This window comes from Adiantum capillus-veneris, chromosome 26, assembly GCF_014529385.1.
Source record: "Adiantum capillus-veneris isolate H3 chromosome 26, ASM1452938v2, whole genome shotgun sequence".
NCBI classification, from domain to species: Eukaryota; Viridiplantae; Streptophyta; class Polypodiopsida; order Polypodiales; family Pteridaceae; genus Adiantum; species Adiantum capillus-veneris.
Window position 1 is genome coordinate 98,156,395 of NC_140956.1, and position 13,379 is coordinate 98,169,773.

The 13,379-nt window shown below is 45.5% G+C and overlaps 1 protein-coding gene across 2 annotated transcripts in view; it reads right to left on the reverse strand.

The window, feature by feature from the left end:
- Nucleotides 1-13,379, reverse strand: part of RFC1 (replication factor C1) — a 77,748-nt gene that overhangs the window by 19,336 nt on the left and 45,033 nt on the right. For both annotated transcript variants that reach the window (XM_086501962.1, XM_086501963.1), the window contains 3 exons: nt 13,123-13,314; nt 12,903-13,036; nt 12,611-12,806 (listed from right to left, as the gene is read on the reverse strand). In XM_086501962.1, coding sequence (XP_086358088.1) covers nt 12,611-12,806; nt 12,903-13,036; nt 13,123-13,314 — 522 coding nt within the window. The remainder of the gene's footprint in view (nt 1-12,610; nt 12,807-12,902; nt 13,037-13,122; nt 13,315-13,379) is intronic.

Below are 13,379 nucleotides of genomic sequence, written 5' to 3' on the forward strand. Positions count from 1 at the left end.
AACTGCAGGAGATGCTCTCTGTAGAAAGCCATCTTCGTGTCCAGCTCCTACGCTAGCTGTATTCATGTCCTCTTGATGTCTAGCTGAGTCAAGTCCTTGCGAATGAGCCTGGTGATCTCGGACTGTGTAAGAGTCAGAGAGGGCGCATCCAATGAGTACTGGAAGGGAGGCAATCTGTCTATGCTGAACCCATGTGCCTGAAACCATGATGTCATCTCCCCATACCAACATGTTGTATCTCCCTGCATGGCTACCTGTGGAGAGGACTCAAGTGCAAGGCGTGCATATCTGTCTCTGGGAAGTTCCCACATGCGGTGTATGAAGGAGACAAAATCTGGTGACCACCTCAACCACTAGTGGGGGGGCAGCTAGCTCTGCTCGTACAATAGCACGTGGTACTGAAGCCTTGGCTCTAATGAGCCGCGAGATCATAGAGACCAGAGGCTTCTCCATGTCCCCCCATCCATCACTGTGGCCTGTCCTCTCATGATGATCCAATGAAGGTCCCCAAATCTCAGCTCCATAAAGCAATGCAGAAGCCACCAAAGTGTCAAAGAGCCAGAGCTTCATCCGAGGCTCCTGAAACTTAACCTATGAACACATCCTTTCCAATCTACCCAATGCTGCATGGGCTCTGGTCAATCTAGTCTCTGTTGCCCTCCTCAATGAAAATGCTGGCCCATTAAATACCACTCCAAGGTAAGTGTAAGCATCTGTATACTCCACCTTCTGCTGGCCGTACGTGAATGCTGGCACTGACCTCCTAATCCACTGTGGGGTGGTATTAAATACCATGACCTTGGTTTTACCAAGGTTGACGGACAAACCACTTTCCTGGGCAAACCTATGCAAAGCATCCAAGTGACGTTGCATCCCCTCCGAAGAGTCGGAGATCGACACAATATCATCAGCATATAACAATAGTGGAATCCATGTCCCTGCCAGCTGTGCACCTCTATCACCATCTCTCTCAATGTAGTCAGAAACCTCATCCACATACATACCAAATAGAGTACGAGAGAGCGGGCAGCCCTGCTTCACCCCAATAGTGGAGTAAACCGGGTGTGGATAGACCCTCTGGGGTGCGTACATGCCCTACTACTCATCTGTATAATGCCATGACCCCCCAAATGAGCGTTGTGGGTACTCCCACCTGCTGTAATATGCGCATCAATCTAGCTCTGGGCACTGTGACGTGGCAGGGCTGTACGGAAAACTGCTTTTTGTGCAGCTGAAATCCTACGCAAGCTTTTGGATAAGCTTTGGGTAAGTTGCTTTATTTTAAGATGCTTTTAAAGGTGGCAACTTTTGGGGCTCTGCTTTTGGGGCATCCCTTGTAATCCTTAAATACGTGGGCAAGGCCTCACAACTCGGAGCATCTGGACGGAGAGTCTGAGAGTGAGCGTCTGCCTACTCTCTTGTACTTTGAACAAAGATTAAGACAAAAAGAAATATCGAAAGGGGCGTCAGTCTTTGGGGCCAATATCTCTAAGGCAAGGAACTACGCCGGGCCGCGTCAAATCTGTTTTGAAGTGAATCTCTGCTGTGTAGCCGTAGAATCTTGACTTGGAGGGTCCAAATTTGTTACATAAAAACCGAAAGAATTTCAAGTTTGCCCTTATTTTCTTCGGTTGGGAAAAATGTATTTTTCTAGCCCTACCTGGAACTGAACCTCCCAACATCCTCTCCAATCCTCCCAAAGCCACATAAGCTCTAGTCAATCTAGTCTCTGTTGCTCTTCTCAAAGAAAATCTCGGTCCAGTAAAGACTACCCCCAGGTAAGTGTATGCATCTGTATACTCCACAATCTCCTGACCATATGTGAAAGTAGGTGCTGATCCACTGTGGTGTGCTGTTAAACACCATAACCTTGGCTTTACCAAGGTTTACACACAATCCACTATCCTCTGCAAAACTGTGTAGCGCATCCATATGTCGCTGCATACCCTCTGGTGAGTCAGATATCAACACAATATCATCAGCATATAACAACAATAGGATCCACGTCCCTGCCAGCTGGGCACATCTGTCACCCTCTCTGTCAATGTAATCAGACACCTCATCAACATACATACCAAATAGAGTAGGAGACATGGGCAGCCCTGTTTCACCCCAATAGTAGAGTGAACTAAATCAGATACCCCTTCCGAAGTGCGTACATGTCCCATTACTGATTTGTACAAAGCCATAATCCCCCATATCAACTCTATGGACATCCCCATCTCCTGTAATGTGCACATCAATCGATCTCTCGGTACCATGTCAAATGCTTTGCGGAAATCCACAAAGCTACAATAAATCCGTCTCCCATGTGACCTGCCCTCCTCAATGATGGCTCTGAGTATCAGAATATGATCAAGAGTGGAGAAACCCGTCCTGAAATCGGCATGGCCCTTTGCTCGTATACCCTCACCCTCTGCCCAAGTACTCGAGTGCTGCTCAAGAATGGATGCATACAACCGTGTCAATGTGTGCCCAACCATAATACTGCGGTAGTTCCCACGCTCTGTAGGATCACCTGCCTTGAAGATAGGCACAATAGTAGACAACCTCCAAGTCTCAGGTAAACCCTCACACATGGCACGATTGAACAACACTGCAAGAACCTCCATCAACATATCCCTAGCATGTATAAAGTGCTCTGCTACTAGACCGTCATGATCATATGCCCTCCCAGGCCTCATCCTGTCAATGGCCCTCTGTACCATCCCAGTGGTAAAGAAGGTGCTGGGCATGGCTCTGTAGGGTCTGGAAGGGGTTTCTATCCAAGAACCGTATATAACGATGTCGCATATTGGCTCGACACATCAGGTGAAGTAATCATTGGGGGAGGGGAGTGCTCATGAAAGTGTCGCCAAGAGAGAGAGAGAGAGAGAGACCACAAACACTAGACGTAAGCAGAGGGGACGATCCGCCCCCCACTAACTACCATGAGCAGAAGACCCAATACACAATGACCAGATGATAGCGGAAGTGGGTATCCCCTCGCCCCATAAATAGGTGCCCAAGGGGAGGTAAGGCAATGCCTGAAAAAATCCCCCACGACCCAACAAGAAATAAATGAAGTATGAGGGCACCCAGACAAGGTGGGCGGTCGGCCCAAAAGTGGGCGGCCAGACAGTGCAATCTATATGCATATGCAAAGGGTGGCGAGCCCGGAGGCACACTAGTCGTACATGCATGCCCTAGACATGTGAAGAAGCAGAGTGGTGTAAATCTAACACCCCTTATGCTGAACAAACCGTGTGAAGCCAAAGATGTGAGGCAAATGATGAAGATGTCTGTTGCAATGTCCACTGAAGGACAATACTCGGCGAACTCCGCGAGTGTAGCAACAGTCTGGGGTGTCACGAACAGCCGAGAGATCTCCAAGGTAAAGTGCCATCACGAGCAGTGTAGCAAATTGATGTACTCCGCCGATACAGGGTGAAGATACTGTGTGAAGGTCCCGAACTAAGTGTGAAAACAACTCCTTGTCGTTAAAGAAGTACCCATAGACCCGGAAGTGTCCTGCCCAATAGGATTTGTGGTGTTTGTAGTCAAACCATCTGGAGAAAATGGAGAAGCCCAAGAACCGTCATGAAAATGACAGGAAGCCTATCAATGCATGAACCTATAACCCAGGGGGGCCAGGTGGCTAAGCTATGTAAAACTCCAAGAAGGTGTAACAAACTACTGACGTGTCAAAGTCTAAAGAATGGAGCCAACTTACAGATGTGGCCGAGGGGCCTAAACTGTCACAAAGAGATGGCGTGGCTGCCCGAGAGCAAAAACCCTAACCCTAATTTCTACCAAAAAACCTACGTAACTGTTGAAACCCTAATTCTGGAAATCCTAACCCTAAAACTTGCAAACCCAAATTCTGGAAATCCTAACCCTAAAAATTGCAAACCGTAATTCTGGAAACCTTAACCCTAAGAGCAACAGGAAGATTTCCGAAAATTGTGCTAGCTAATGACGTGGCAGGCTGTACGGATTTCCGTGATTTACGCTCGCAGCTTTTTGAGCATTGCTTTTGGACCATATGCTTTTGAGTTTTGAAGCCTTTTCATTGTAACTGCTTTTCAGGCCAAGGGCCTTTAAATATGAGGTTAGGGCTTTGGAGTACCGGCTTGTACTGTGTTGATGCAATATAAAGAAATACCGAAAGGGGCGCCAAGGTTTGCGGCCAATACTCTTTGGGGTGGAATTTCGCCACTCCGTGTCGCATGTCATCTCTCTCTCTCAGTTCAATTGTTAATGAAGTGCTAAAAGTCGATTCAGTCTATTCTTTTCTATTTGCACATGGTGCCCGTCTTGTGACAAAAGGCCAGATGTAGCAATCTGTGCCGTAAACGTCCTTCGAATCAAGGAAAGCCAGACTAAACAGTCTGCACTATAGAAGCTATCGTAAGCTGCAGGAGTCACCAGGAGACCGCACGGACCACCACCGGATGGTGTCCTGTCAGTAGGTAGGGTAATCCAAGATGAGGGGAAAGCCAGAATCAACAGTCTGCACTGTAAAGGGCCTTTGAGAAGAGGTGTGGTCAGACCAAGCTGTCTGCACCGTAATCATCCTGTATGAAGTAGGGAAGCCAGACTAAGCAGTCTACGCTGTGAAGATCCTCTAAGAAGAGGAAAGCCCAGACCAATCTGTTTACCCCGTCTTGCCTGTATCTCTGTCTCCAATCCTCCGGTGTCAACCAAAACAGAACCCACGCCAACAACGCCACCAAACCGCATCTCGGTGTGGCTCTCAGTGTGAATGAGCTGGGAGTGGCCTACTGCCCAGGTCGTGGGATAAGTCTGTTGTAAGGTTAACAAGGGTGAGTGTAAGCAACTCTGAAAGTAGCAATCCAAATGCTCACCAGTGTAAAAGAGCAACTGCACTATCATCCAAGCCAAGCTCAGGGTGACCCCGGATGTAGTCGGGTAATGATGCCTGATCTCCTGCATCTCGCAGGTAAACTCTCCAAGAGAGTCCAAAGCACTGAAGTCCCACTCCACTTTGTACATCCAAGCAATGAACCTGTCCAAGAAGAGATCCAAGATCCTCTCCCTAAGTCCATGTAGATGCTCCTGTGTAAGCAAGTGATCTGACATGTCGAGGTCAAGTGGTAAGTGTCTCTCCACCCAAGATGGTGGTGTCCTCTCTAGGAATGTCGAAATCCCATATGCCATGAGCATGGCCATATCTCATGTAAACTCCTCTGATGAGGGGATAGGTGTGTCCATAGCAAACCACAAGTCACCACCCCCTCTGGAATGCGCAACCGCAGAATGATGGTTGGAATGAATGCATCTCCCAAGGATCGTACGCCTATAGATGATCAAATTGACGTTGAAGATACTGTGTACTGCAACAGTCACTGAGAGACAGCGTCGACCACCACCGGATGGTGTCCTGGCAAGAGGTAACTTCATCCTCTGTAAAAAACACAAGCCAAGTGTCTGATGTCCACCCAAAAACGCTATTGCGAGGTGATGAAAACGTTGCTGTCCAGCGATTTTCAGCGTGCTCGTACGCTCCCGGCATGGTCCGGAGCGGTGTAGAGGGTGAAGGGAGGGTGGGGAATCAATATCACAGCCCCAAGTGGGCTGAAAAGAGAGAAAGAACAGCAGGTGTATGGCTGAAAACTGATGGAAATGTAGAGGAATCTGAGCCGGTCCAGGCACCGGATGCCTAACCGGATAGATAGGGTAAGATCCGGCAAGATCTGGGGTTAGAAAGTTGAGCGCTGCCCCTCTATGCTGTAAACGCTGATGCTCCCAATAAACGCAGATGGGCTGCAAAAATGCAAGTAGAGGGAGGGGTGTTCTGGCGACGGAAGTGCCCAACAGAGCTAGAGTTGGCAGCCAGAAGCAAAAATGCTTGCTTGATCTGCAAAAACGCAGGTGGAGGGGGATCCTCCGCGTTGAAAACGCTCCAATTGCCATCGCGTGCCTGGCTCATGCAAAACTACTGGCAGATCAGCGAAAACGCTGGCTGATTCTTCTTGGGAGGAGTACATGATGTTGATGTAGCGCCTTGGATTATCGAGAGCCTGAAGCTCTGATACCATGTGAGTGCGCGTGTTCAGGAGAGCGGGGGAGGGAGAGAGAGAGAGAGAGAGAGAGAGAGAGAGAGAGAGAGAAATGAAATGAAATGAAATGTTATATTAACGTCTTCAAAAGGCCAAAATGACCTATGAGACCAATCAGTTACAAAATAGTGAATCTAATACCATGTCTGGGTACAAAAGAACTAGAAGTGGAACAAAATACTACTACTACTACTACAATCTAAAACTACGTGGGTGTAGCAGCTGATACAATAGGTACCCGGTAAACTGGATGTAACAGTGTGAGAAACAAAGATGGAAGAAATGGTGAGGATCCATCCTCATCTGCACTCTGGATGTCGAGAGAGTATGGCTCGAATCTTCTGTTGTAGTCTCCGTCGATGCTGTGTAGCTCCTCTCCTCAGTCGCGGTCGTCTGTATCTCTGTAGCTCCAATGCTCGGTCGATGAGAGTGCCAGTAGTGGTCGAATGAGTGTGGGACGAGCTCTGCAGTGGTGGCTGCTCCTCTGGCTGTCCCATATCTAGTGAAAAGAAATCTGTAATGTGTCTCTGGGACTGCCTCTCTCTAGCTCTCCCCAGTAAAGTGTCTCTATACCTGTGTAACTCAAGTAGATATAGTCCAAGACATCTCTGATCCTCATAACTCATGACCCTAGATAGAGGACCAAAACCCTCTCTGAATAAGCAGTGGAAACGCCCCCGTATCTCATAGAACACTGTGCAATGACATATGTAGTGCAACTCTGTCTCTGGCTCTCTCTGGCATAATCGGCATATCCTGCTGTCTGCTGGTATCCCTCTGAATCTACCGGTCTCAATCTCGAGCTGATGTGAGGATGTGCGTATCTGACCAATGGCACAACGCAAACCATGAGACATATGTGTGTCCATGTAGCTGGGTCGAATCACAAACCCATCTCCTGTGAGGTGGAGAAGATGCTCTCTATAGAAAGCCATCTTTGTGCTCAACTCCTGAGGCGGCTCTATCCATGTCCTCCTAGTGTCGAGCTGGATCAGGTCCTGACGAATGAGTCTAGTGATCTCCACCCGTGTAAGAGACAGCGAGGGTGCCTGAAGAGAATACTGGAAAGGGGGCAACCTGTCCATGGTGAAGCCATGCGTCTGAAACCATGAAGTCATCTGTGCATACCAGCATGAAGTGTCCCCCTGTAGAGCTAACTGTCTGGAAGAGAGAGAGAGAGAACCACAAGCGCTAGATGTAGGAAGAGGGGGCGATCAGCCCCCCACTGACTACCATGAGCAGAAGACCCAATACACAATGACCAGATGATAGTGGAAGTGGGTACCCCCTGGCCCCATAAATAGGTACCCAAGGGAAGGTAGGGCAATGCCTGGAAAAATTCCCCACGACCCAACCAGAAATAAATGAAGTATAAGGCGCCCAGACAAGGTGGGCGGCTGAACAATGCAATCTAAATGCATATGCAAAGGGTGGCCAGCCCGGAGGCACACTAGCCGTACACGTATGCCCTAGACCTGTTAAGCAACGAAGTGGTGTAAGTCTAACGTGGCAACCTGTATGGATTTCTGCAATTTGCATTGGTCCAATTTTTGAGGACCAATTGCTTTTGGAGCAGTTTGCTTTAGAGTTAAACACCTTTTAAGGCTTTGCTTTTGGGCATCCCTTGTAAGAATAAATAAGCCCTAAGGGGCTCACTCTTCACAGCATCTGGACGCAGAGTCTGAGAGCAAAGGACCCTTCGGGAGTTGTACTTTGCTCAAAGATTAATATAAAAGAAATACCGAAAGGGGCGCCAGTCTTTGGGGCCAATCTCTCTGGGCACGAAACTACATCGGACCGTGTCAACCGAATTGAGCTGTGCTTTAAAGTTGTGAAGTATTTCAAGTGATTCTCTCGTGTGTCGTGTCGGTTGCTCTGCTTGGGGTGCCCAAGCTTGTGATAAAGGTATCGGAGCACGGCCGATTTCTCTTCTACCGGGAAATCCGATCCTCTTACCATGACACACATGGGTTCAAATGACGAATCCCGCAAGAATCAGACGAACCCTCCTGATACTTCTGAAACGAGAGATTGCCTAGTTCGTTCTCATCTTCTTCTGACACCTTGGACAACTCATCTTCTGACTCGAGTGATGAGCACAAAAAGGGCAAAAACGACGGACAGATCATATGTTTTATGAAAAAAGGAAACATTTTTACAGAACCAATCAGTATGATTTTCTCGACAACAAGGGCAAAAAGGCCAAAGAATTCAAAGAGGGAGGACATGCAATAAAGTTCAAGTACTTTTTAGGGTTACGAGATGCTCCCAAGGCTTTAGCCTTTATCCAACAGTTTGATATATCATTTTCTGGAGACCGCTATACGGAACACTCAAAGATCAAACGAGCAGCATCCTTTCTGAACGGCAATGCACAAACATGGTGGTCCACTCTTTTGTTAAGGAAACAAGCACCGACAAAGTCGATGAAATTTAAGAAACTCTTTATTTCTTCATGGCTCACACAAGAATATAAATGAGACACGATTACTAACTGGAACCATATTTCGGGTGGTCAAGACAGAATCTTTGGATTCTTATTGTGAGAGATTTTGGGATGTCTTCTTACCTCCTCCATCCTTTGAGAAGATCAGTTTTAAGGAGCAGATTGAACGGTTTTGTTGTGGACTTCCTAAAGAAATTCGAGACTATTGTCTTGAAAAGAAGTCTAAGTCCATATAACAGTTGATGGGACATGCGAAGCGGCGATTTGCTATACATTCGGGAAAGTTGACTTACCCACCAGATGAATCTTCGACAAGTCATAATAAAAACAGACGACAAAGAGATACAAGATCTCGACTTACAGAAGAACAGAGAGAAGAATATTTCGAAGTAGAAAAAAGTTTTGAATATAGAGAACAAGGACATATCGCTGCACGGTGCCCCAAGAAGGCACAAAAATGAAAATGGTTGGACAAATCGGAAATAGAAAGGGACGAGGAGATACTCGTTCCAGAACAGATATTAGGAAATTAAAGATAGCATTATTTTGCTTTATAAATAAAATAGAATTTTTTTTAAAGATGATTTGATTTAAGTATGAAACGAACGTTTTATAGCAGATCTTGCTATTTGTGAACGGATGACAGAATTAAGAATGAGATGATGATGATTTTGGAGCAGTGACAGCTCCCGAATGAAGTTGATATCAAATTATGAATTTTGAATCATGAATGATTCAATGGAACTGTCGTGCGCGCATCAAGAGTCCTTGCTGGATGAGATGGCCAAACAGCTAGAACTGAATGATTGGACCACTCTATTCAGAATGAGCTTAGTGATGGATTGGGATCCACAAGGAATGATTACTCGCACACGAGAGTGCTGGAGTACAGATGAAATGATCACTCGCACACGACAATGCTGGAGTGTAGAAATCTATGGACATGATCACAATATGGGATTAGTCAATCCGACATCAATGAGATCTGGGATAGATCTAGATGCGGTTGGTAAATACGTTGCCAGGAATCATGCTCCTAGATCAGAACCGAATCCATGGACGTGATCGCCATATGGGATTAGTTAATTGACATCAGTGGTTCTTCTTCTACTTCTACTAGGGTTTAGGGCCTAGGCGCCTCGATCGGTATCTGCAGGTTGGCTAGGATTAGAGGCTGAGGGAGTCCTAACCCTCCGGTTCTTTAGTGGCTTGACACATCAACAGTTTGTGACATCCCGCGATCATGTTTGCAAAACAACTCAAGTTAGATCAAAAATATATGAGGGTCAATCCAAGGGTCATTCAATATCGAGCTCTTCATATTCTGGCATAACAAAATTAGCCATCACACCCAAACAGCGTTGATCTGTAATGGGTGTTCTCCATGCACTAAAGTAGCATATCCAAGCAATATGACCCAATTAGGAATATTCAGTGGTTGGCACATCACGATACAACACAAATATTACAGATGCATGTTATAAAACATAGAAACATACAATCACCCCAGCAAATAACTGACAAGGTCCAAGCCATGAGCTACTCGACTCATCCCTCATCACTCGTCCCGCAGATCACCTAAAAAGGTTCGCACCATGAGATATAGAGGCCTTTTACAACCAAAACCGCAGACTATGTTGCTTGGAGGTTCCAAGAGTAAATACATCTTAGACTCGAGCCAATTTTCTTTTCAATACTCCTCCCCCAAAAGCCTGAGCCACAAGTAAAGCACCACTTTTCAATTACTATCTTCTACTGACTACTACTCCCAAGAAAGCCTGACTACTACTCCCCAAAAACCCTAAGCCATGAGATTATCAAGCATCAATTTTTCTCTTCAATACTCCTCTCAAGAAAGCTCGAGCCATGAGTAAAACACAGCTTTGTTATCACAATTTCCTCTCGAATACTCCTCCAAGGAAAGCCCAAGCCATGAGTATCCAAAAGTGTTTCCAAAAACATTGAAACCAGAATCAAGCAATCTCAAATCGGCACCAAACCAAGTTCAAAACAGATAAAATCCATTTCAAACAAATCCTAGACAGTATTTTCAAACAATATCTCAAGTACAACTTCAAGCAAATGGTTCTCCTAGTTGCAAAAGAGTGGATCTCCAACTCCCTGCTCCCAAATGCTTCCAATATTACTTAATTGCAAAAAGCACCCAAAACATAATTTTGACCCATGCTGCAAAAACCCTAATTTGCTGCTTCAAACCTCAATTTTTCGTAATTGTCGAAATCAAAATCCGCTCACGTCAATGCATAGGGCTCCTCGAAAGATCAACGTTGACTTCTCTTGCGTATCCAAATTCTCAACCACCAAAGAGATTTTAAGAGGCCTCCTCTCCACCAACAAAAGCATCATAAAGCATGTTCTTAGAGCTTTTTAGGGGGAAAACGAACTCCTCCATTTTCATTTTCTCCTTCTCTTGACATTTCTTCTTCATCCAGCTATTTCTAAGTTCATGTAGGTCCGCTTTTCTTTAAAAAAAGGGAAAAAAAATTCTATAGAATCTGGAAGCGCCATCTTGCTCTGTCTGCTCTTGAAGCACTTCAAAACAACTAAACTAAGAGAGAGACTTCACACAAGACACGGAGTAGCGTAGTTCCACCCCCAAAGTGCACTAGCCCCAAACTATGGCGCCGCTTTTGGTATTTCTTTATATTGCTTCAACGAGATACAATACGTGCAGCTCTGCTTTGCACCTACCGCGGATAGAATGCCAGAGAGTGAGCCCTTATTACATATGTAAAGGCCCTTGGCCTATCCAAAAGCAAATACATGAAAAGATGCAATTCTACAAGCATCTGGTTCAAACGCAAGCACCCATGAGCTGTCCATACGCTGCTGCCACGTCATCATTCCCCAGCACAAACCGCAGAGCGTACATAGAGTTACCACATCATTATCTCTTCGAGGGGGGGGGGGGCACGTGCGCTTTATTTAGGCCCCATCAGATGGGGTGCAATAAGTTGGGGTTGGGTTAGAATTTAATAATCTTAACCCCTCATATTTTTAGGCCACTCGGCAAGGATTTGTAAGTTGGTAATTCCTTCTTCTTCTTCTACTTCTAATAGGGTTTATGCCCCTCCGCCAAGATCTACAGGTTGGCTAGGGTTAGGCTCAAGGAGTCCCCACCCCTCCTAGTCTTCAGTGGCTTGACACTTGCAGTTTGTGACGCCCTCCCATCAGAAAATCAATGCGAAGTATCTATCACTCCGTGGATGGCTCGCAAGCAGGTAAGAAGGCAACGTGAGAACCAATGGGCAAACATAACTCTGGGTGCCTTGCTCCAGGTGGTCTTCCAATGCATGTCAGTTGCTGCAAGATGGACCATGTACCATGTGGAGATGCTATACATACTTCAAATGACTATCCTTTTAATGTCTGGCATTGCACAACAGAAAATCGCCGGACACTCAAAATAGGAAGGACCTACAAAAGGCAACCTTATTAAAATAAAAAGTGAACATATTGGCTGTTGAAGCCAATGGTTTGAAAAAAGTAGAGTAACTCAAAACCAGAGGCACCTAGAAGCACACTGCAAGTAACAAAAGGCAGCACGGCCGAAAAGCAAGGTACCTATGTTCCACTTTCCATTCATGGGCTCTTACTGTCCTCTCTAAGTCTCTCCTTAGCAAGAATGCCCAGGGATAAGGTTATGAAAAACATCTATGGTATCGTCAATCAAATGAAGGCACCAGCTCAATAATTTTCCTTTAGGACCAGCAAGCTGATGCAGGAGTCTATATATACCCAAAACAAGGGTCCTACAACCAGAAAAGGGCAGCCAGACACTATAAGCTTGTCAGCCACTTAATAAAATGGGCAACCAACTAATGAAAGAGTGCCCAAATAATAAACTGGACAAAAAATGGGCCATACTCTTAATCAAGGCTAAAATAGAGGGTACTGCATATACAAGTCTGAAGTAGCCATGCAACCATAATAGGCAGCCTAAATACTATGATCTGGAGATGACAGAATCTCTCACAAAGACTCCCTAACTTATATGCAAATGCAACTGATCACCAAATATCTACACTTAATCTCAACCCTTTCTTCCAGATCCTTTGCAGCATGTAAAACGAAGGTATACCTGTTGCTTTGTAGGTTTTCGATAATTCAATGGTAGGCAGTAATTAATGAGGCTCTTCAACTTCTGACTGTAGCGATCATTGCAAATGCAGATTACAGGTATCTTGCTAATTTTTATGCTAGCAATCAAGTCAGCAACCCCACCTCTATCGCCCCCTGACATGCCATCAACTTCATCCATGATTAAGACTGATTTTCTGCACAATACCTTTGATAATCAGAGTTCATGGACATAACACACTGAAGCAACAACTGTATAATGCAGTAACTAAAAAACAGACAGACTGACTAACCTGTGTTTATCTCTGTCCACTCCAAAAGCAATTGCTTCATTGCTGACCATTTCTTTGATGGCATTGGCTGTGCTGCCACTGATTCCTTTCCCAACTTTCGCATCTGCCTTACCCCTGTTGTCGCTTGCATTTACCTACATCGTATCCAATAAGAAGTGTAGCTCAGGCACTAGATATTTATATATGCATACATTTTTCCCAAAAAACAATTAATATGAACCTCAAAAGCTTCAAACCCCAATAAATTGCTTATCACTCTTGCTGAAGTAGTTTTCCCGATTCCTGGAGGCCCACTTAGCAAGACGGCTTTCTTTACATTGCTACTGTCCCCACCACGCTTTTTACCTTTCTGCTGCTTATTTGGGGAGTTCTGTTCAAACCACTGCTGCAACCAATCCTGTAATTGCTTCACCTGTCGAAGCAAATAGAAATTCCTTAGCACTTAAATACAGCCTCAAGCTGCAAAAAAAATACACG